Raw genomic sequence first — 25,096 nt, 5'->3', positions numbered from 1 at the left:
TGCTAATCCAGGCACGGATCCAAACAATACATTCAGCTTGGCATTCAACGCACCGGCAAGTATATATCAGGAACGCCAGAGCCTCGTAGACAGGAAATTCTCATTTGCTAAAAGCACACGACTTAAAAGCAGGCGCTCCAATCTTTATTATTTCAATTTTTTTTAATGCACCGAGGGGGGAAATGAGGTCCAGGCTGGGAAACGTTCGGAGTCAGCACAAAATGCGGGGTTTTATTGGCAGCCTGGGACGGATTTACAGTATTCAGCAGCTCCGAGGGTGGGAAGAAGACGGATGGATTAATGGGTGGGCTTCCCAGCTTTTCATTAGCAGAGAGTCGCTTTGGCCAAAAAAGCAAAGGAAAGGCACTGGCGGAGAGAGAGCAAGGCGCATCCCGGCACATTTTGCAGCATTCGCAGAAAGGGAAGCCTGGCTTCTCCTTTCCTCCCAAGGCAGAGAACATTGCGGAGTCTCCTTTTAGGGGACGGAAAGCATGTTGTTTTGGGGCGTCAACAGGCTCCGAACTCAAATCTGATCAAGCAGGCTTCTTACCTGGAAGGCCAATTAAAGATAACACAAGGATCATCTTAAACATAATTGAACACATTCAAAATGCAAAAGTTAAAAAGGGGGGCACTTTTACTATTGGATGCTGAAAAGGCTTTTGACAGACTAAACTGGAATTTTATTGGGTTGTTGTAGGTTTTTTCGGGCTATATGGCCATGTTCTAGAGGCATTTTCTCCTGACGTTTTGTCTGCATCTATGGCAAGCATCCTCAGAGGTAGTGAGGTCTGTTGGAACTAGGAAAAGACTCTGAGTCTGAAGCTGAGCTGTTTGGCCCTTCTGAGCCTGACTTTGGGCCTTCTGATTTTGGGCCTTCTGAGCCTGACTTTGGCCTGCAGGATGAGGAGGAGGCTGATGGGTTACAGATTCCTGTACATGTTTCAGACGGGGCTGATAGTGTGGCTGCTGAAGGAGAAACAACAAGTCAGTTCCCCGGAGAAAGGAATGTTCCTGCCGTTAGAGAGACTGATAGCGAGAGTGAAATCCCACACAGCCAGGTGGAGGATCCGTCCCAGCTGGACCCAGATAAGGGGCTGCATAGCTTTGAAGATAATGAATTAATGAGCAGACAAGATTGTTTGCAATTAAGGCTTCAGAGAAGCACTCGCTTGACCAGCAAGCGAGAAGACAAAGGGGCCCAAGGTCAACGCAATGCTTTCATGTTCACAAAGGGTATTTAGTAGGGCTGGGCAGTTTCGTTTCGTTAATTCGTTAAAAATTCGTTTTTTTTTTTATAACGAAGCGATAACGAACCATTCTGGAGCAACTTAAAAACGAAACGAATTTTTAAATTCGTTTCGTAAATGCTTCGGATTCGTTATGAATTCGTTTCGTTATCGGTTTGAGGTCGTTTCGTTATTATTTCCGCATGTCTGGGGCAAGTTTTATAGTTGTTTTTTTGTTTAATTAGTGAAAAAAAATTATAATATCACACCAACAGTCAACAACAGAGGGAGAGGGAAGCTTCAGAAGTTCCCCCTGTCCCATTTGGAGGTTTTTTAGCATATTGCGCGGTCGCGTCCGCCATTAACGAATCGATTCGTTAATGTTTCGTAATTTTTTTAACATTTACGAAATTTCGTAAATATCGAACTTTTTAAAAGAAAAAATCCGGAATTCTTTTAAATATCGAAACGCAAAAAACCCCAAAAAACGAATCGATTTTAGAAACAAATTTTTCCGTTGTTACCCAGGCCTAGTATTTAGTCTTGTAGCTGACAAGCAGTTGTTGTCAGTCCAACATTGCTCTTCCCATGTTAACTGCTGGGGATCTTCCTTGGCTTTTCGCATCACGCTTCTGGCTTCCCGAGTCTGGAATTTGGGTCTTATTTTCAACTGTTTAACATGTACTTTTGTTTGACCATTGTCAAGGGATTATGCTTCATGTTTTTACCTTTGGATCTTGGGAACTTTGCCCTTACATTTAAGTCTCTGCTTTGCCTATGGAACGACTGCATTTCTATTTCTTTGTTTTGATTTTGCTTTTCTCAATAAACTACAAAAACCTACAGCCTTGGTGTGGTGGTGTCTGGAGCAAGGTGGAAACTACCCTGAGTTGCAACACCAAGGAGGAGTTCAGAGCCTATCAACGCCCCCAAACAACATGCTTTCGTCGGCACCGCAATCCCAACTAAATGGCCACGGGAGCATCATTTCAGCTGCCATCAAGCCTTGTTTTTGCAATTTCAGCACAAGAGAGGGTCCCATGTTGGGGGTCCCAATGCCTGGACTCCCAAACAAAGCGAGAGGAAGCCAGAAAGGCCAAATGGTGCAGCAAGTCCCAGAAGAAGGCAAAAGCAAGGAATCCCACGTAGAAGAGCATCCCTCGCTATCCAAGGCTGGGATGCTCAAGCCAATGCCATTTCTGCCTTGGAGGAGAGGGAAAACCCTTCCCAAAGAAGCCAAGGGGATGTTCAAAAAGTTTCCGCACATTGCAAACGGTGAGGTTGGGAGGAGTGGTCAGTGGTTGTGTCTGCGGTCCATCTGTCCGGCCAATCAGCTGACCTTGCAGTTTGGCCTCAGAGTGGTCAAGATGGCCGCAAAACTTAGAAATTGTTGCCAAAGAGGAACAGCGTTATGTCCTATTCCAGGAGTCCTCAAACGTTTTAAACAGAGGGCCAGATCACAGTCCCTCAAACTGTTGAGAGGGCCGGATTACAGTTTAAGGAGGAGCCCTGTCTATGCTTTCCTCCATGTGTGTGCTCAGTACGGGGATAACCTTCTCTTTGCGACATATATAGTCGCTATCTGATTTCCACTTTATTGGGAATCTGCTTAAAGAAGCTTTAAGGGGAAGGAAGGTTTTCATGTGACTATCGATTCCGGGGAGAGCGCAGATGAGCTCCCTCTGTCAGCTCCAGCTCTCCATGCGGGGACACGAGAGAAGCCTCCGACAAGGAAGGTCAAACTTCCGGGCCACATCCCCTGGGCAACGTCCTTGCAGATGGCCAATCCTCTCACACCAGAAGCGACTTGGGGGGCTGGAGCTGACAGAGGGAGCTCATCCACACTCTCCTGAGATTCGATAGTCACATGAAAACCTTATTCCCCATTACAGCTTTTTTAAGCAGCTCCCCAATAAGATGGGAATTGGATGGTGATTATATATATCGCAGAGAGAATGTTATCCCCGTACTGAGCACACACGTGGAGATTGATTTGTGTACTTATCTGGGGTTCAGCCTCCATGTGAACCTGAACCTGATTCTCTGATTGTATTTCCTGATGTAACTGAACAGGCTACTGAACATGTATTTTCCCCTGATGGTTTGGAAGATGTTGATTCTGAAGGCAGTGGCTTGGAAAGTGAAACTACACATCCTGATGAGAATGTTTCAGAATCAAGCGGTGATAACTCTCCAGAGGAGCTAGCACCTGCCTTTTTTAATGAGGATAGGAAAGGACAGATTTGGAAAAACAGGAGTGAATCACAGAGTCTGAGAAGGTCAAATAGATTAAAGGAAAAGGAGGCTTCCAAGCCTGGAGGCGTGTCCCGAAACAGTTTCTTTAGTTTTAAGTGTCTCCCCCCGGGCTGTCTCATTAGATCAAGCATCGTTTAGACTGAGGCATTACCTTGACAGATCTCCCGGTTCCCATGGCCTGCATTCCCAGAGGCTTCTAGTTTCCAAGTACGGTTAGTGAGATGCTAACAGGTTCCAGGTTTTTATAGTGTTGTTTTTGGAATTTTGATCTAGTTTATAGATATTCTTTTTGGACTTTGTATTTTTCTCTATTTTGTGACTATTTTTCATCAATAAAAAGGATTGTTTTTTCCTACAGTCAAGTGTGGTGGATTTAATCTTATGGTCTCGTTTCCTGATCTGGGTTGCAACAGTACTTTCTGCTCACAACAAAGTGTAGGACATAACGCTATTCCTCTTTGGCACCAATTTATGAGTTTCATGGCCATCTTGACCACTCTAAGGTCACTCCTGACAAGTCGCTCCTGACACAGGGGAAAAAATATGATTAGAATGTGAAAAGGCGCATCAGCATTTATTTATTTATTGCCGACGGCATTAAAAAGTTGGCGTGATACTGGGTGGGAAAAAAGTGTCCACATAGAAATGTGATGTATTCTTAACATACGATAGTGCGGAAACATTTTGAAGAACCCTCGCATTGCGGTAACACCTCCAACCCCGGGCGATGGGAAGCTATGGCCGACATATTTCGAAGCATAGCGCGGGACCCATCCCATAATACCCATCCAGAAGATGCTAAGGGACAGAAATCTGCTTTGGGAAGAATGGCAGGACACAGGAAGGAAAAGGCAAGGGCCGGCAGTAGTCTAGAACGGGGCAGAGAGCCCCAGACGCCCCATTCTTTCTCCGTCTCCTCCGCGATTCTAACAGTAGTACACAATGAGTCCTTACAGTAGAAAATACAACAGTTGCACGACTTTGGCTTTGCAAACAACAAAGTTTTGCAAACAACACAGCTTTTAAGGACGGAGCAAGGGAAGGCCTCCGAAAACCGTAGTTGAAGTGTTATTTTAGGGACGCCAGGCTGATCCCTGATGCAATTTGCACACCTGGATGGTTGGAAACAACCTCAGGACGATGCTGCTACATCTCTTATGCAACTGAAGGACCTCCGGTGTTGCTTTTGAGAATTTGAGTATCCAAACTGTGAAAAAAAAAGTTCTTTTTTTGTTTCGGTGGATCCGTCCCAATCCACAGTTCACGATCTCGGTTCTAGATCACCCAACTGGGTACTACATCTCTTATGCAACCAAAGGGCCTCCGGTCTTGGTTTTGAGAATTTTGAGTCTCCAAACTGTGAGGAAAAGTTTCCTTTTAATCGTCTTGTTTGTCTCGGTAGATCTGTCCCAGTCCACAGTTCACGATCTCGGTTCTAGATCACCCAACTGGGTACTACATCTCTTATGCAACCAAAGGGCCTCCGGTCTTGGTTTTGAGAATTTTGAGTCTTCAAACTGTGAGGAAAAGTTTCCTTTTAATCGTCTTGTTTGTCGCGGTAGATCCGTCCCAGTCCACAGTTCACAATCTCAGTTCTAGATCACCCAACCGGGCACTAGATCCTCGGCGAGGGGAAAAAAGGAAGACGGGGAGAATCCACAGGGTTTAACCTCAGTAGCAAAAGAGAAAGAAGGCGTACGCTCAAAACGAACGAGAGAAGGAAAGGCATGGATCTCAAGAGGAAGCGGACAAGCGAGTGGTCCGAAGGCAAGGCGGCACATGGTTGACCGAGGAGTAGCGACTGTCCACTGACCCTCCTTTGCAATCGTCAATGTTAAAGAGAGATCCTGTGTCAGAAAGAAATGGCACCGCATTTCTAGCCATAGAAAAATACTGTTTGATTGACATGTGGAGTATTGATAAGTAATGACTTTGAAGGTCATGATGCAATACCTAACAGGATGTGGTAATGGCTAACCAGGGGCGGCGCAACCCTTATGCAAAGTAAGCGCTCGCGGTAGAGTTGATTTTGCCCTTCAACTCCAGGTGTTTTGGACTTCAAGGCTGTTAGGAATTGTGGGAGTTGAAGTCCAAAACACCTGGAGGGCCCAAGTTGGCCCAGGCCTGTTCTCAAGCTAATTCTACCAGTCTCCACTCAACCAAATAGATCTTAGAGAAAGATGAGAAGTAGGTAGAGATGAAGCTACATCTTGGTTTGAAGGCCAAGTTCTTGCGATTCTTTGGGAAGAGATCACATCAGCTCTAATGTCTGGGAGATACGGCATATATGGTCCTGTTTCTCCAAAACGAGAGCCGATCAGGGGAAACCGGGGCCATTTTTGGGACAAATCAGTGGTCAAGGAGACCCAGAAACAGGTTCTAACGTAGGCACGGGCCAACTTCCACTTGTGGGAGTTGCAGTCCAAAACACCCGGAAGGGTCCAAGTTTGCCCAGGCTTGTTGTCGGCCGGAGTCATACTCCTCCTCGTTCGACCAGCCATTCAGACCCAGTCCTGCAGCGAGCGCTTGCAGTAGAGGAGCATGCGCGGCGGCCCCTTGCGCTGCAGCCGCAACATAGCGTAAACAAGTCCCAGGACGCAGAGCAGCAGGAGCAGCAACACCGCCGCCATGACGGCGCTCAGGCTCCAAGGGTAGTCGTTGATGTGCAACACGATGTCCACGTCGTTGGGGCCGCGCGGCCGGCCCGTGTCCACGCCATCGTTGTAATCCCCTCCTAATTTGTCCTCCTCCTCCTCCTCCTTGACCCCGGGGCGAGCGTCCACTCGCTCTTCCTCCTCTTCTCCTCCGTCCGTGTTCAGATCCGGCCCGTTCGGGTTGAAAGGTGGCCGGGCAAAGTCGGGCCGCCTTCGTCCGGGGTCGACCGCCTCCTCCTCGTCTTCCTCGTCCTGCCGGCAGCCCATGAAGTCGCGCAGCATGGACTTGGGGAAGCCGGGCTCCGTCTTCAGCCGCTCGTTGTTGAACTTCCAGTACATCCGGCCCTTGTAGAAATAAGTGTAGGCTGGACAAAAACAAGGAGGGAAAACACAGGGAGGGACTTTAACTTTGTGGTCCTAAACCAGGGGCGGCTCAACCCATACGCAAAGTAAGCTTTTGCAGTAGAGTTGATGTTGCCCAGGGGTGCTGTTGAGGCACTCTTGGGGGAAAATAGACCAGTGGTTCTCAACCTGGGGGTCGCGGCACCCAGGGGGGTCGCTTGGCCATTTTGGAGGGGTCACGAGGTCACCTCCTTTGGCACTGCCCCCCTCCTCAAAATGGCTCCCCACAGGGCCCAGGCTCTGCCCCCCGAGCTGGGCGACCCAAGTCTGTGGAAGTCAGAGGTACTGTAGATCCCATCATCCATTGTCCAACCTCCCCAAAACATGTTGTTTCCCTGATTAATCACTATGCTTTAATTATGTTCAATTTGTAACAATGAAAATACATTTACATTACGATTCATAACAGTAGAATAATTACTAAAGTAGCAACAAAAATAATTTTATGGTTGGGGGTCACCACAACATGAGGGACTGTATTTAGGGGTCACAGCATTAGGAAGGTTGAGAACCACTGAAATAGACCATGACATATGTGAGTTGTAGTTACTGGGATGTATAGTTCACCTACAATCAAAGAGCATTCTGAACTCCACCAATGATGGAATTGAACCAAATAGGGCACTCAGAACTCCCACGACGAACCGAAAATATAGATCAGTGGACTGTTTGCTTACCATTGAAAATTACCTAGGGCCGCCTCTGCCGCCACGCATTGATGTGGCCAACTTTCCCTCCCTCTTTCTCTCCTTCTTTCCCTCCTTCCTTTGTTCCCCTTTCCTTCCTTCCCTTTTCTTTTTTCCTTCTCTCCTTCCTTCCTTCTCCACTTCTTTCCTTCCTTCCTTTGCTTTTTGCTTCCATCCTTCTTTCTCTCTTTCTTTATTTCCTTCTCTCCCTCTTTCTCTCCTTCCTTCGTTCCCTCTTTTCTTCCTTCCCTTTTTTTCTTTCCTTCTCTCCTTCCTTCCTTCGCTTTTTGCTTCCATCCTTCTTCCTCTCTTTCCTTATTTCCTTCTCTCCCTCTTTCTCTCCTTCCTTCGTTCCCTTTTTTCTTTCTTGCCTTTTTTTTCTTTCCTTCTCTCCTTCCTTCCTTCGCTTTTTGCTTCCACCCTTCTTTCTCTCTTTCCTTATTTCCTTCTCTCCCTCTTTCTCTCCTTCCTTCGCTCCCTCTGTCCTCCCTTTGGCACCTTTTCTTTTTTCCTTCTCTACTTCTTTCCTTCCTTCCTTCGCTTTTTGCTTCCATCCTTCTTTCTCTCTTTCCTTATTTCCTTCTCTCCCTCTTTCCCTCCTTCCTTCGTTCCCTCTTTTCTTCCTTCCCTTTTTTCTTTCCTTCTCTCCTTCCTTCCTTCGCTTTTTGCTTCCATCCTTCTTTCTCTCTTTCCTTATTTTCTTCTCTCCATCTTTCTCTCCTTCCTTCGTTTCCTCTTTTCCTTCCATCCCTTTTCTTTTTTTCCTTCTCTCCTTCCTTCCTTCCTTCCTTCGCTTTTTGCTTCCATCCTTCTTTCTCTCTTTCCTTATTTCCTTCTCTCCCTCTTTCTCTCCTTCCTTCATTCCCTCTTTTTTTCCTTCCCTTTTTTTCTTTCTTTCTCTCCTTCCTTCCTTCGCTTTTTGCTTCCACCCTTCTTTCTCTCTTTCCTTATTTCCTGTGGGAGTTCTGTGTGCCATATTTGGTTCAATTCCATCCTTGGTGGAGTTCGGAATGCCCTTTGATTGTAGGCGAACTATACATCCCAGTAACTACAACTCACATATGTCAAGATCTGTTTTCCCCCAAGAGCACCTTGAGAGCTCCCCTGGGCAACATCAACTCTACTGCAAAGGCTTACTTTGCGTAATGGGTTGAGCCGCCCCTGCCTCCAATACACCCATGACATCATGCCTCATGCACCTGGATATTAAGAGGAATATTAAAGCCCCCCACCTGTCTCTTAAGCCTCCCACTTCTTCTGGGATTTGTAGTTTGCTTTGGTGAATACTCAATATACCGAAATGTGGAGTTTTGGGAAAAGAGTCCTTGACAGTTGGGAGTTGTAGTTGCTGGGATTTATAGTTCACCTACCATCAAAGAGCATCCAGAACACCACCAATGTCATGTTTTAATTGGTTTTGTCATAAAGACATCAACTTTACTGCAAATACTTACTTTGCGTAATGGGTTGAGCCGCCCCTGCCTCCAATACACCCATGACATCATGTCTCATGCACCTGGATATTAATGGGAATATTAAAGCCCCCCACCTGTCTCAAAAGCCTCCCACTTCTTCTGGGATTTGACATGGGAAAAGTCTATTAAACTGCCAAAACTTTGTTTCTGCCTGAGGGGTTTCCCGCTAGAGCAGATGTGGCTTGAGTTTCCCAATGAATCTCTCATCCTCGAGTCTCAATGAATCCAACCAAGTTTGGGCCACAAAAACAAAGTTTCTGGAGTAGAACAACTCCTTTAAAAATAAGGACCGCACGATAAAACAGGAAAAACACTTTCAAACTGGGAGCAGAACGCTTTTCAAGCGACTTACTTGCGTCTGGGCTGAGGAAGACCCCCTTTGGGGCGGGGGGGACCCCTGCCCACACGCCAATCTTCCTCGGGTAGCCCGCGTCGGCCACGTAGGTCTCCTCGTTGAAGCGCCAGTACCTGCGGGAAGGGAACAGCACACACCCATGGATCGGGCGCCACTCCTTCCCTTATTTATTTATTTATTTACAGTTCTTATATTCCGCCCTTCTCACCCCGCAGGGGACTCAGGGCAGATTACAGTAAACACATATATGGCAAACATTCAATGCCAGTTTGACAAACAATGTTTAACAGACAAATACACCGAGGCTATTTAACTTTTTTTTTCTGGCCGCCAGGGGAGCTGCTGCTTTCATCGTCCATCAACGACACCGATGAAGTTCTTCCGCATTCCACATTCCCCGGAGTCTTTTTTCTTTATGGCCTCATAAATTAGTTAAATTTAGCCTCCCACACAAGGTGGTACCTTATTTTTCCTACTTGACAGATGCGACTGTCTTTCGGGTTGCAAAGGTCGACAACGGGCTACACAATGGCTGGACACCCACTCCAGCCCGGGCTGGCTTCGAACTCATGACCTTTTGGTCAGAGTGATCTTAATGCAGCTGACACTCAGCCAACTGCGCCACAATCCCTTCCCTTCCTTCTTTCCTTCCCACAATTACGTCTTCCCTTCTTCCTTCCTTCCTTCCTTCCTTCCATCCTCGCACCTGTCTCCGCGGAAGAAGAAGGTGTGCCCGGTCGGCTCCCACCAGACGGCAGCGTCCACTCTGTCGTAGGGGAGGCCCGATCCGTAGCTGGACAAGGGCTGCGGGTAGCCCGGCTCCAGGTTGGCCTCGCGGAAGAGCCAGAACTGGTCCCCTGCCCAGGAGAGAGGTCAAGCACGGGGGTCAGGCAGGGGGCACCCACAGATATACCCTGCCCCATGCTAGCCAAAACTGAGATATATATATATAAATATATATGTGTGTGTGTGTATGTGTGTGTATACACACACATACACACACACACACACACATATATATACACACACAGGCACACTATATATGTGTGTGTGTGTGTGTGTATGTATGTGTGTGTGTATACACACACACACACACACTTATGTATGTAAGTTTTATATACAGGCAGTCCCCAAGTTGCAAACAAGAGAGGTTCTGTAGGGTTGTTCTTCAGCTGGATTCGTATGTAAGACGGATCACAGACAATTCTTAAGTTATATACACACACACACACACACACACATATATACACACACACATATACATACATACATACACACAATCTTCCGTATGCTATCCTGACCTTATATATATATATACATACATATATATATATTAACAAAAACTCTGTGTGTGTGTGTTTGTGTATGTATATATATATATATATATGTGTGTGTGTGTGTGTGTATAAGTTTTATATACAGACAGTTCCCAAGTTGTGAACAAGACTGGTTCTGTAGGGTTGTTCTTCAGTTGGATTTGTATGTAAGACGGAACACAGACATTTCTTAAGTTATATATATACACACACACACACACACATATATACACACACATATACATACATACATACACACAACCTTCCGTATGCTATCCTGATCTTATATATATATATATACATATATACATATATACATATATATATATATATATATATATACATACATACATACATATATATATATTAAAAAAAACTCTGTGTGTGTGTGTTTGTGTATGTATGTATATGTGTGTGTGTGTGTGTGTGTGTATAAGTTTTATATACAGACAGTTCCCAAGTTGTGAACAAGACTGGTTCTGTAGGTTTGTTCTTCAGTCAGATTTGTATGTAAGTTGGGACATTCTTAATTGTCGCTCCAGCCATATATATATACACACACACACATACATACACACACACACATATACATACACACACATACATGCCCTTCCCTCTGCTATCTGAAACCTATATATATATATATATATGGCTGCAGTGACAATATATACACACACACATATATGCCCTTCTCCTGCTATCTGAAACCATACACACACACACACTATGTGTGTGTGCGCACATATATTATATTATACTGGGCCTTAAAAATAAATAGCTGGGACAGTCCTCGATGGATTTGTTTCCGTCATCTCTTTGGAAAGCCATCCCTTCCAGCTGTGGCAATACTTGCGCCTTGTGGCAGGGAGTTCCACCGTCTCCCAATGCAGATTCACAGCTCTGCCCACCTTTGAAGAAGGCGAAGCGGCCGTCCTGCCTCTCGTAGGCGGCGTCAATGTTCCCCGGGAGGCCCCTCCAGAAGTAGCCCACCGGCATCGGGTAGTTGTCCAGAACCCGGTTGTGGCGGACACGCCAGAACCACCGGCCCTGCAAGGAGAAGGAGGAAATAGGAAGGAGGAAAGAGGAATGAGGAAGGAAAGGAAAGGAAAGAGAGAGAGAACGATCTCCTTTAGCAACATTGTCTCCTCTGAAAAGCCTGAAAACAAGCCACTGATTTAAGCCCTCCAATACACCCATGACATCATGCCTCATGCACCTGGATATCTTAGCCTTATCTCTGAGCCTTTGAGAAAATCTCGTTTTCTGACTTTTAACACCCTGCATTCTCAGGTCTAATCTAAGTTCCCTTGAAACCTCCCTGTTGACCCAAGGCCATTTCTCCAGGGAACTAGAACTTTTATTTATTTCGGACATTTGTATCTCATCCTATCTCAACCTCCGCAGAGGGACTCAGGGCGGCCTGGGAATGAGCTGAAGAATCCAAAACATCAGCCTCATCTGCCTGCAATTCCCATCAATCACTCACAGACTTTTCACTTTGAAACCCATCATCCCCGGACGACTCATCCCCTAAACAGTCAGAAAAATCTTCTAATGCTTGCCAGACTACAACAACAAGAGACGAGGGATGGTAGGGAATAGTACCTTGAAGACGAACATCTCTCCTCGCAGGACGGTCACCGTGTCGAAGTCTCCGTCGCAGATGTTGGGCTCGGATTGGTCAGGATTGCCCGGCTTTGGGGGTCGGTCGGGCCGGCCGGGGGGAGGGCGAGGTGGGGGCCGGGGGGCAGGCTGGCCTGGGACCCCCGCCGTGGGTAGGGCCTTCGTGGGGTGGGGCTGCCCCCCTGGGACCCCTACGGGAGGGAGAAACAACAGCAGCAGTAGTAGTAGTAGTAATAGTAGTAACAATAATGCTGTTGTGGCCCAAAGTTCATAGTGGTATATATGAATAAAATGCAGGTACAACAGTAGTATTAATAATAAATAATAAATAAAACTTTATTTATTAGGCCTGGGTAACAACAGAAAAATTTGTTTCTAAAATCGATTCGTTTTTTTGGGGGGTTTTGCGTTTCGTTATTTAAAATAATTACAAAATTTTCCTTTAAAAAAGTTCGATATTTACGAAATTTCGTAAATGTGAAAAAAATTACAAAACAGTAACGAATCGATTTCCGAAACAATAACGAATCGATTCGTTAATGGCGGACGCGACCGCGAAATACGCTAAAAAACCTCCAAATGGGACAGGGGGAACTTCTGAAGCTTAATTAAACCAAAAACAACTATAAAAACCCTTAGAAAACCAAAAACAACTATAAAACTTGCCCCAGACATGCGGAAATAATAACAAAACGACCTCAAAACGATAACGAAACGAATACAATAACGAAATACAAAACATTTAAAAAAATTGCTCCAGACTGGTTCGTTATCGTTTTGTAATTGAAAAATTAACGAATTTTTTAACGAATTACGAATTAACGAAACCAAACCGCCCAGCCCTATTATTTATATACCGCTCCATCTCCCAAATTTTAAAGTCCGGGCCAAGATTTGTGCAAGCCCAAAAATTCAAGAGGTCCTGGGAATTAAGTGCAATGCTATGGCAATTTAAGCCCTCCAGTACACCCATGACATCATGCCTCATGCACCTGGATATTAGTAGGAATATTAAAGCCCTCCACTTGTCTCTTAAGCCTCCCACTTCTTCTGGGATTTGTAGTTTGCTTTGGTGACAGAACTCCTTCACAGAGGAGGGTAGATATCGGGGGAGATGGTCAGACTAGATGGCCTTCGCCACTGACCGTAGAGTTGCTGGATGCCGCGGAGGTCGTCGTCCGGCAGCCGGAACGCCTGGGTGTCCATCCACTGGTAGAAGGGGGCCATGATGGCGCTGGGGTCGCTGGAGTGCTCCAGGCCCAGGGAATGGCCCAGTTCATGCACCGCCACCAGGAAGAGGTTGTTCCCTGTGGGGGCAAAAGAGGGAAGAGGATCACTCTGGCCATCTACTGGGAGGGCTTGGATGGTGCTTCCCCTGCATGGATGCAGAACGGGGTTGGACTAGATGGCCTCCTCCAACTCTAAACTAGAGCAAAATACGCTGCTGCAAAGGCAACGTTTGTGTAGTTTAATCAACTTTCCCCAATTAGGAAATGACATTTGGAACCCAGGAACAAAAACCGTGATACATAGTGTTGTGTTACACGTATGGCACCAGGTCCATTGATGGCACTATATACACCATGATAATAAACCTAATAATATGATGATGATAATAATAATAATAATAATAATGATAATGATAATATTAATAACAATATGAATGATAAGTGATAATAATGATGATAATAATAAGAGTGATCATAATGATAACAACAATAATTATAAGGATAGTAATAGCAATAAGAATAATATAATAATAATAACAATAAGAACAAGTGATAATGATGATAATAATAAGAGTGTCAATAACAACAATAATTATAAAGATAGTAATAGCAATAAGAATAATATAATAATGATAATAAAATAATGATAATAATAACAATATGAATAATAACAATATGAATGATAAGTGATAATAATGATGATAATAATAAGAGTGATCATAATGATAACAACAATAATTATAAGGATAGTAATAGCAATAATAAGAATATAATAATAATAACAATAAGAATAAGTGATAATGATGATAATAATAAGAGTGTCAATAACAACAATAATTATAAAGATAGTAATAGCAATAAGAATAATATAATAATGATAATAAAATAATGATAATGATAATAATAACAATATGAATAAGTAATAATAATAAGAGTGATAATAATGATAACAATAATTATAAAGATAGTAATAGCAATAAGAATAATAATGATAATAAAAATAATGATAATAATAACAATATGAATGATAAGTAATAATGATGATGATAATAATAAGAGTGATAATAATGATAACAATAATTATAAGGATAGTAATAGCAATAATAAGAATATAATAATAATAACAATAAGAACAAGTGATAATGATGATAATAATAAGAGTGTCAATAACAACAATAATTATAAAGATAGTAATAGCAATAAGAATAATATAATAATGATAATAAAATAATGATAATGATAATAATAACAATATGAATAAGTAATAATAATAAGAGTGATAATAATGATAACAATAATTATAAAGATAGTAATAGCAATAAGAATAATAATGATAATAAAAATAATGATAATAATAACAATATGAATGATAAGTGATAATGATGATGATAATAATAAGAGTGATAATAATGATAATAATTATAATAATGAAATTATAAGGATAGTAATAGCAATAAGAATAATAATATAATAATGATAATAATTATAATAATGATAATAATAATATAGTGATAGTAATGATGATGATAATAATACTACTACTAATAATAACGATAATACACTTTCCCCATGTTTTACGATAGAGCCAATTAGGAAATGATATTGGTAACCCAGGATAAAAATTGTGATACAAAGTGGAATATATTATAATAATATAATAGTAATATAATTATAACAATATAATACAATCATAATTTAATAACATAATACAATTAAAATATATTAATGTATCACAACAACTATAATATTATAACACAACTATATTATAATATAACAACAACAAAAACAATATAATAATAATAATGATAGTAATGATGATAATAATAATAATACTAATAATAATAACGATAATACACTTTTCCCATGAATTTATGATAGAGCCAATTAGAAAATGACATTGATAACCCAGGATAAAAAATTGTGATATAAAGTGGAATATATCATAATAATATAATAATAGTAATATAATATAATTATAACAATATAATACAATAATAATTTAATAACATAATACAATTGTATTATAATAAAATATAACAACTATAATATTATAATATAATATAACAACAACAAAAACAATATAGTAATAATAATAATAATAATAATAATAATAATAATAATAATAATAATATGCTATAGGAGAATGTCCCTCCCGCAAAATGGCACTTGCAATGACATGTATAACCCAGGAGCAAAAATCATGTTACATAGTGTAGTTGAAGAAGTGGCCCCGCCGGTCATCTGCCCAACAAGCGCTGGTCCCCCCCAAAAGCGGGCTTTGAGGGAGCCCTAGAATTGACCCTTACCTGCGCCATCGATGTTCTCGAGGGTCCAGGGCTCGTCCAGGTCAAAGTGGGCGTCGCCCCCCATGCCGGGCCCTGGGAAGAAGGCGTGGGCCAGGAAGCCCCCCGCCCCGTCGAAGGGGGAGCTGTCGCCGTGGAAGCCGGAGGCAAAGAGCACCACCAGGTCGGCCTCCGGCATTGCCCGGCGCGGGAGCCCCGTCCCCATAAAGGGCACTTCCCGGAAGGACAGCGGTGTGGCTTCCTCCCACACCCGGAAGGCCCGCCGGACGGCCTCCTGCGACGCGGAGCGGCCCAGCTTCTCCGTGTGGTTCTGGATGCTAGACAACAAGAGGAAGAACCGGGATTATGGAACGGCATCTTGGGAGAATGCGATCCTAGGAAACCTCAATAGAAGGAGAGTTTCAACCAACTACGGCTCGCGGTCCAGATGCGGCCCGTCAAGGTCCTTCATGTAGCCCCTTGAAATATAGTCGGAAATGGCCCCTGCCCTAAACTTTAGACTTAGGGTCGTTCTGAGTCTGAAATGACTTGGAGACACACAACAGGGCTCGTGTTGTATTCCAAGGCAGGAAGCACCTCTGTTCTTTACCACCACACTCCAGTCTCATGTAAATCAGCAAAGCAGTTTATTGAAGATTATATAAAAAAGCACTTTAGCAAAATAGTAAAAACATCCAAGTCCAAATGTATGAAAAAGTCCGTAAGATTCAAGGTACATAAAAAACCAGGAATGTAAAAGAATCAGGATACACAAAGCAGCATAAAATCCAATGCACAAAATTCAGGAACAATCCTTTAAACTTGGAAGCATGGAACATGAATAACTGAAAACATGAAACTAAATGTTGGGGTTCAGCCTGATCCTGATCTGTGTGAACCGGATTCTCTGATAGTTTTTCCAACTGAGCAAGCTCTCCCTGACCCTGACAGTGTGGAATCTGTTGTTGATGCAAAGGTCAGCGGCAACGAAAACGAAACTCAACAGCTGGAGGAAAATGTTTTGGAAGTTAGCCGTGATATCACTAGCCGTGATATCTCTCCACCTGGGGTTTTTAATGAGGACCGAAGAGAACAGATAGTTAGAGACAGAAATGTTTCCCAGTTTCTACGAAGGTCACATAGTTTACAGGAGAGACAGGCCCAGGCTCCAAAGTCAAGGGGCGTTTCAAAGAATAGCTTCTTTGGTTTAAGGGGCCTCCTGCCGGGTGCCTCTTTAGATCAAGCAACGTTTGGGACTGTGGCTGTGCCTCGGCAGAATTCCTGTGTTTCATGGCCGGTAATCCCAGAGGCTTAGTTATCAAGTTCATGGTTAGCGAAAGGCTAACAGGTTCCTGGTTCTTGTATTGTGGCTTTTGGAATTTTGCTCAAGTTCAGAGATTCTACTGACTGCTGTGTTTCTTCTGTGGCTTTTTGACTTTGCATTTACCTTTCTTTTGTAACCAATTTTTCATCAATAAACAAGGATTGCTTTTCCTACAGTCCAGTGTGGTGGATTTAATCTTATGGTCTCGTTTCTTGATCTGGGATGCAACACTAGAATTCCTTTAGCAGGCTTGACTAGGAGTTGACAAGAGATGTTGCTTCAACTCCAACACTGACCAGACTATGGAAAAATCCTTTTGGTCTCTCTAATAAAGCCATGAAATCATTCTGCTTTCCCTGACAAACTGATAATGGCCTTTTCTCTAACAAGCACTGTGACCTTCGCTGAGTCTATGAATCAGCTCGGAGTTTGCGAAAACTAAATCTCCTATCTATCAGCTCATTGACCTCTCTACCTGGCAGTTCATCCTCTGAACTCGCTTCCCTAGAGGAAGACTTCTCTGGGCTCCTCTCTGGAATGTGACCTTCGCCTTCACTAACTGCAGGAGGCACAGAACGCTCCGTTTCAGGACTTAAAATCTCATGCTGGCTTGCAGGCTCAGCAGGCCCAGAAATCCCATGATCCACTTCTTCGTTGACATGAGGAGGCCCGTTACACATCCGTTGCTCAGAACTTTAGACTTAGGATCGTCCAAAACACCTAGAGGGAGGGTCAAAGTTGGTCCATGCCTGGTCTAAATCCTCCGTACCTGAAGGTCAGCTGGCTCTGTGTCCACCTCCGCCCGGTCAGTGCGTACCGCTTCCGCCGCATGTTGGCCTTGACCCCGCTGCCGATCTTGTCCGGGACGCCACAACGAGGCCGTTTCATCCACCTGAGAAGGGAACGCAAGAGAAGGGTACCAATCTATTTCTTTCTCTGTCTTCCTCTGACATCTACTTATTGATCCACCTCTCCATCCATCCCCCCATCCAATACATTTCTCTTCTTCTCTGTCTATTCACCTGTGTCTTTCTCCATCTGTCTACCCATCTATCAACCCATCCATCCATTCACCAATACATTTCTCTCTCCATTTCTATCTCTTCACCTGTGTCTTTCTCTATCATCTACCTATTTATCCACTAACCTATCTGATAATTAATCCATCAATTCACCAATACATTTCTTTATTTCTCCATCTTTCTTACTATTCACCTGTGTCTCTCTCTATCTATCTATCCATCCTTCTATCTCCCCATTCATCCATCCATTCACCAACACATTTCTCTCTTTCTCCATCTATCTATTCACCTGTGTCTCTATCTATCCATCCATCCCGCCCTCCCTCCATCCATGTAATAATTTATCCACCCATTCACCAATACATTTCTCTCTTTGTCCATCTCTCTATCTATTCACCTGTCTTTCTATCTATCCATCCATCCAATCATTTATCCATCCATTCACCAATACCATTTCTCTATTTGTCAGTCTCTCTATCTATTCACCCGTCCATCCATCCATCCATCCATCCATCCATCCATCCATCCAATCATTTATCCATCCATTCACCAATACATTTCTCTATTTGTCAATCTCTCTATTTATTCATCCGTGTCTCCATCCATCCATCCATCCATCCATCCATCCATCCATCCATCCATCCATCCAATCATTTATCCACCCATTCACCAAGACATTTCTCTCTTTCTCCATCTATCTGTTCACCTCTCTCTCTCTCTCTATCCATCCACCCATCTATCCATCCACCCATCTATCTACCCATCCATCCATCCATCCATCCAATCAATCATTTATCCACCCATTGACCAATACATTTCTCTATTTGTCAATCTCTCTATCTATTCATCCGTGTCTCTATCCATCTCTCCATCCATCCAATCATTTATCCACCCATTCACCAATACATTTCTCTCTTTCTCCATCTATCTATTCACCTGTCTCTCTCTCTCTCCCCCTCTCTATCTATCTATCCATCCATCCATCCATCCATCTATCTATCTACCTAACCATCCATCCATCCATCCAATCATTTATCCACCCATTCACCAATACATTTCTCTTTTTGTCCATCTCTATCTATTCACCTGTGTCTCTTTCGATCGATTGATCGATCAATCAATCTACCTATCTATCTGATCATTTCTCCATCCATTCACCAATACATTGACATGAGGGGCTGTGCAATCGTGATTAGTATGTGGAAGGATGGGTGCCTTGTTTCTGTAATTTTACATATATGAGACATATTGAGGATGGCGTTTGATTTCGTTGAACGATATACAATGACAATAATCCAATTATTCTATTCTATATCCCAGAATAGAATAAGATTATCTGCTTATTCCAGATCAGGCATGAGCGAACTTCCGCCCTCCAGGTGTTTTGGACTCTAACTCCCACAATTCATAACAGTCTATAGATAGAGATTCAGGCCTGGGCCAACTTCGGCACTCCGGGTGTTTTGGACTTCAACTCCCACAATTCCTGACAGCCTACCAGTTGTTAGGAATTGTGGGAGTTGTGGTCCAAAACACCTGGAGGGTGGGCCGAAGTTGGCTCAGGCCTGCTTTAGATGAATTTGTCTTGTCAAGGCAATGGGCAGCCTCGTTATAGAGTCTCTGCTGCAGCCAAACACTGCTGTCTTTAAAAATTTCAATGGGGATCCCGTCAGGTCCGCTGGCTTTTAACTCATCCTCAAAACCTTCTTCTTGTGAAAGCACTTACGTGGCAGTCTCATCGTCCAAGACGCCAGTCACGGGGATGTGTTTTGGACTTCCACAATTCCTGACAGCCTACCAGTTGTTAGGAATTGTGGGAGTTGTGGTCCAAAACACCCGGAGGGTAGACCGAAGTTGGCTCAGGCCTGCTTTAGATGAATTTGTCTTGTCAAGGCTATGTTCTGCCTTACTACAGAGTCCCTGCCGCAGCCACACAGTGCTGTCTTTAAAAATTTCAATGGGGATCCCATCAGGTCCGCTGGCTTTTAACTCATCCTCAAAACCTTCTTCTTGTGAAAGCACTTACGTGGCAGTCTCATCATCCAAGACGCCAGTCACGGGGATGCCGTAAAAACTCTGCATTTCGGAGATGGCGGCCGAGAGGGTCTGGGCCGAGCGCAGAGTGGACATCTGCGGGCTGGAGGGGGGGAGGTAGCCGTAGAAGCGTAGCCAGGCCTGCAGGGAGAGAAAGAAAGAGGAAACACACACTAAAGGAGTGTCTACACTGCAGGATTGATACTATTTGTTCTGATGTTGTGAAGTGCGCAGACGAACACAAGGGTGGCTCTCATGGCAGCGGGTCATTTAGCCCAACCTACAAAGGCTGACCCCAAAGGAAGGTCACTGCCGTCCCGCCTGGGCCTTGAATGGACACTTGTCTGCGGAGAGACAGCAGCTGGACTCCTCTTGGGCGTCATTTCCCAGGGAAACGGAGATAAAAGCAAACAGAGGAGTCCTTTCAGAGCAAGCGCGCATTCAGGGACAAGTGCGCAGTCCATGCCAGAAGTTACTTTCGTGCTCTCGTCTGATGGGAATCCTAAATCTCTGTTTTTGCAATCTGTGCTTTGAGAGAAAGGGGAGCAACTGGCTCCTTTGGGGTCAGCGTAGTAGTGGAATGGGAAAATTATTGTTGTTGTTGTTGTTGTTATTATTATTATTTTACTGACACAAAAACACAGTGACAGGTTGTGAGTTTGTCCATGTGCATTGTTTCCAAATGCCGGCTGAGATCTTTTGGCACAGCACCCAGTGCGCCGATCACCACTGGGACCCCCTTGACCGGCTAATAATAATAATAATAATAATAATAATAATAATAATAATAATACATTAGACTCCCCTGACACATGAATAAACCCATTGAGTCCAGTGGGCCTACTCTATTCAACCCTTGGCCATAATAGACATAAGACTTTCCTAACACACAAGCAAATCCATTGAGTCCAATGGGTGTGGTCTACTCAACCCTTGGTCATGTGATAGACTAAGATTCTACTAAAACATGAGTAAATTCATTGAGTCCAGTGGGTCTACTCTATTCAACACTTGTCTATATGATAGACTAACATTCTACTAACACATGAGTAAATCCATTGAGTCCAATGGGTGTAGTCTACTCAACCCTTGGTCATGTGATAGACTAAGATTCTACTAACACATGAGTAAATCCATTGAGTCCAGTGGGTCTAGTCTATTCAACACTTGTCTAGATGATAGACTTAAGATTTTACTAATATAGGAGTAAATCCTTTGAGTCCAATGGGTGTAATCTACTCAACCCTTGGCCATATGATAGAGTCTATCATATGGACAAGGGTTGAGTAGATTACACCCATTGGACTCAAAGGATTTACTCCTATATTAGTAGAATCTTAGTCTATCAGATAGACTAAGATTCTACTAATATAGGAGTAAATCCTTTAAGTCCAATGGGTGCAGTCTACTCAACCCTTGTCCATATGATAGACCAAGACTTTCCCAACACATGAGCAAATCCATTGAGTCCAGTGGGTGTAGTCTACTCAACCCTTGGCCATATGATAGACTAAGATTCTACTAACACACGAGCAAATCCATTGAGTCCAATAGGTGTAGTCTACTCAACTCTTGGCCACGTGATAGACTAAGATTCTGCTAAAACATGAGTAAATCCATTGAGTCCAATGGGTCTACTCTACTCAACCCTTGGCCATATAATAGACTAAGATTCTACTAACATATGAGCAAATCCATTGAGTCCAATGGGTGTAGTCTACTCAACCCTTGTCCACAGTTAATCCATTTGAGTCTAGTGGGTCTACTCTACTCTACCCTTGGCCATAATAGACTTAAGACTTTCCTAACACACAAGTAAATCAATTGAGTCCAATGGGTGTAGTCTACTCAACCCTTGGCCATATTATAGACTAAGATTCTACTAACACATGAGCAAATCCATTGAGTCCAGTGGGTGTAGTCTATTCAACCCTTGTCCACATGATAGACTAAGACTTTCCCAACACATGAGTAAATCCATTGAGTCCAATGGGTCTACTCTACTCAACCCATGGCCATTATAGACTTAAGACTTTCCTAACACACAAGCAAATCCATTGAGTCCAGTGGGTCTACTCTACTCAACCCTTGGCCATATGATAGACTAAGATTCTGCTAACACATGAGTAAATCCATTGAGTCCAGTGGGTCTACTCTACTCAATACTTGGCCATAATAGACTTTCCTAACACACAAGCAAATCCATTCAGTCCAATGGCCATGTGATAGACTTGGCTCCCCTGACACTTGGTCAAATTCTTTGGATCAAGTGGGTCGACTCTATTCAAGCTTTGGCCACATGATAGACTAAGACTCTCCTGACATATGAGTAAATCCATTGTATCCAATACATCTACTCTAATAGGAGAGTGCCCTCGAATCAGTCCCTGGTGCAAATAATAATAATAATATATAATATAAATATAATACATAATATAATATATAATATAAATAATATCTAATATAAATATAATATAAAATCATAATAATACACTATTATAACAATAATATCTTGATAATATAATATAATAAATATAAATATAATACATAATCATAATAATACACTATTATAACATAATAATAATAATATCTTGATAATATAATATAATATAATAAATATAAATATAATACATAATCATAATAATACACTATTATAACATAATAATAATAATATCTTGATAATATAATGTAATATAATAAATATAAATATAATAATCATAATAATACACTATTTTAACAATAATAATATCTTGATAATATAATATAAATAATATATAAAATACAAAATCATAATAATACACTATTATAACAATAATATCTTGATAATATAATATAATAAATATAATACATAATCATAATAATACACTATTACAACAACAACAACAACATAATAATAATAATAATAATAATAATATCTTGGGAAGAGCCTGCTATTCTAATAATAATACTAATACTAATATTAATAATACTATGATCTTGGGAAGAGCCTGCTATTGAGAGACGGATCCCAGACCCTTGGCCCTGGCTTGCCTGTGTGCTGCTGTGTTGTGATGTGCATTGTACACAATATATAGAACAACAACAAACAACAATACTAATTCCCATAGAAGAGTGGTTCAACTCAAGGCAGGAGTTGAACATTCCTGCTTGGGAATATAATATAAATAATATATAATATAAATATAATACATAATAATGATACACTATTACAACATAATAATAATAATAATAATAATAATAATAATAATAATAATAATAACAATAATAATATCTTGGGATCCTTGTGAAGAGCTTGCTATTCTAATAATAATAATATGAATAATAATAATACTATGATCTTGGGAAGAGCCTGCTATTCACTGATCCCAGACACTTGTGTGCTGCTGTGTTGTGTTGTGCATGTAAACAATATAGAACAACAACAACAACAAACAACAATACTAATTCCCATAGAAGAGTGGTTCAACTCAAGGCAGGAGTTGAACATTCCTGCTTAGGAATATAATATAAATAATACATAATATAAATATAATACATAATAATGATACACTAGTATAACATAATAATAATGATAATGATAATAATAACAATAATAATATCTTGGGATCCTTGCGAAGAGCCTACTATTCTAATATTAATATTAATATTAATAATAATTATACTATTATCTTGGGAAGAGCCTGCTATTCAGAGATGGATCCCATAATATAATATAAATAATCATAATCATAATAATACACTATTATAACATAATAATAATAATAATAATAATAATAATAATAATATCTTGGGATCCTTGGGAAGAGCCTACTATTCTAATAATAATAATACTAATAATACTATGATATTGGGAAGAACCTGCTATTGAGAGACGGACCCCAGACCCTTGGCCCTGGCCTGCCTGTGTGCTGCTGTGTTGTGATGTGCATTGTATACAATATAGAACAACAACAACAAACAACAATACTAATTCCCATAGAAGAGTGGTTCAACTCAAGGCAGGAGTTGAACATTCCTGCTTGGGAATATAATATAAATAATATATAATATAAATATAATACATAATAATGATACACTATTACAACATAATAATAATAATAATAATAATAATAATAATAATAACAACAACAATAATAATATCTTGGGATCCTTGCGAAGAGTCTTCTATTCTAATAATAATAATAATAATACTAATAATAATAATACTATGATCTTGGGAAGAGCCTGCTATTGAGAGACGGATCCCAGACCCTTGGCCCTGGCTTGCCTGTGTGCTGCTGTGTTGTGATATGCATTGTACACAATATATAGAACAACAACAACAACAACAGTAAACAACAATACTAATTCCCATAGAAGAGTGGTTCAACTCAAGGCAGGAGTTGAACATTCCTGCTTGGGAGGGAGCCAGTGCCCTCCCTCCCTGGATGGTTCCCCTCCCCTCCCCTTTTTGCATTTGTTGCATTAATATTATTATTATGATTATGATTATGATGATGATTATTAATTGATTATGGATGTGGGGGGTGGGGGCCTCACCTCTGCGTCCACTCCTTTGCTGCTGCTTCCCAGGACAAGGGATCCGGGCCAGAGGAAGAGGAGGAGGAGGAGGAGGATTTGGAGAGGGCCCCCCCCATGCAGTGGGACCCCCCGGGAGCCCATGCCGGAGCCCTCCTTTGTCCCGGCCCCAAGCCCTTCCTTCCTCTCTTCCTCCCTTCTTCCCTTCCTTCCTTCCTTGGACCCCCCTCCGGCCCTCCTTCCTTCCCTCCTCCTGCCAAGGGGACGAGCAGGCAGGCGGGCTGGCTGGGCGGCGCCTCCCTCCCTCTCTCCCTCCCTCTCTCCGCCTCCAAAGGAAGGGAAGCTAGGCTGGGAAAGAGGGAAGGAGGGAACCCCAGAGGGCATCCAGTCCAGCCCCCTTCGGCCACCAGGCCAGGCACAACCAAAGCACCCCCGACAGATGGCCACCCTGCCTAGTTGTTGTTGTTGTTGTTATTATTATTATTATTATTATTATTATTATTATTATTATTATTTTACAGTTGGAAGGGACCCCCAGAGGGCATCTAGACCAGCCCCCCTTCTGCCATAAAGACAGGCACAACTAAATCATTCCCAGCAGATGGCCATCCTGCATATTATTATTATTGTTGTTGTTGTTATTACTACTACTACTATTACTATTATTGGAATGCTAGAGTTGGAAGGGACC

General features: G+C 42.3%; 1 protein-coding gene across 2 annotated transcripts; it reads right to left on the bottom strand.

Annotated features, from left to right (window-relative positions):
* Positions 1–4,038: 4,038 nt before the first annotated feature.
* Positions 4,039–24,673, bottom strand: MMP15 (matrix metallopeptidase 15). Of its 2 annotated transcripts, XM_067470925.1 has the most exons (10): positions 24,427–24,673; positions 19,880–20,028; positions 17,601–17,723; positions 15,532–15,845; positions 13,142–13,303; positions 11,979–12,187; positions 11,282–11,420; positions 9,764–9,914; positions 9,055–9,170; positions 4,039–6,504 (listed from the first exon to the last, which is right to left on the bottom strand). In XM_067470925.1, exons 1-10 carry the CDS (start codon positions 24,547–24,549, stop codon positions 5,987–5,989), a joined length of 2,004 nt encoding a protein of 667 aa, XP_067327026.1. In that variant the 5' UTR covers positions 24,550–24,673; the 3' UTR covers positions 4,039–5,986. The 2 variants fall into 2 exon arrangements, with proteins under 2 accessions (XP_067327026.1, XP_067327027.1); XM_067470926.1 differs by lacking the exons at positions 19,880–20,028; positions 24,427–24,673 and adding an exon at positions 19,580–19,612.
* Positions 24,674–25,096: the final 423 nt, after the last annotated feature.

The sequence above is a fragment of the Anolis sagrei genome, chromosome 8, assembly GCF_037176765.1.
Source record: "Anolis sagrei isolate rAnoSag1 chromosome 8, rAnoSag1.mat, whole genome shotgun sequence".
Lineage (NCBI taxonomy): Eukaryota > Metazoa > Chordata > Lepidosauria > Squamata > Dactyloidae > Anolis > Anolis sagrei.
Note: the sequence above shows the minus strand (reverse complement) of the source record. Positions and strands in the feature narration are given on the sequence as shown.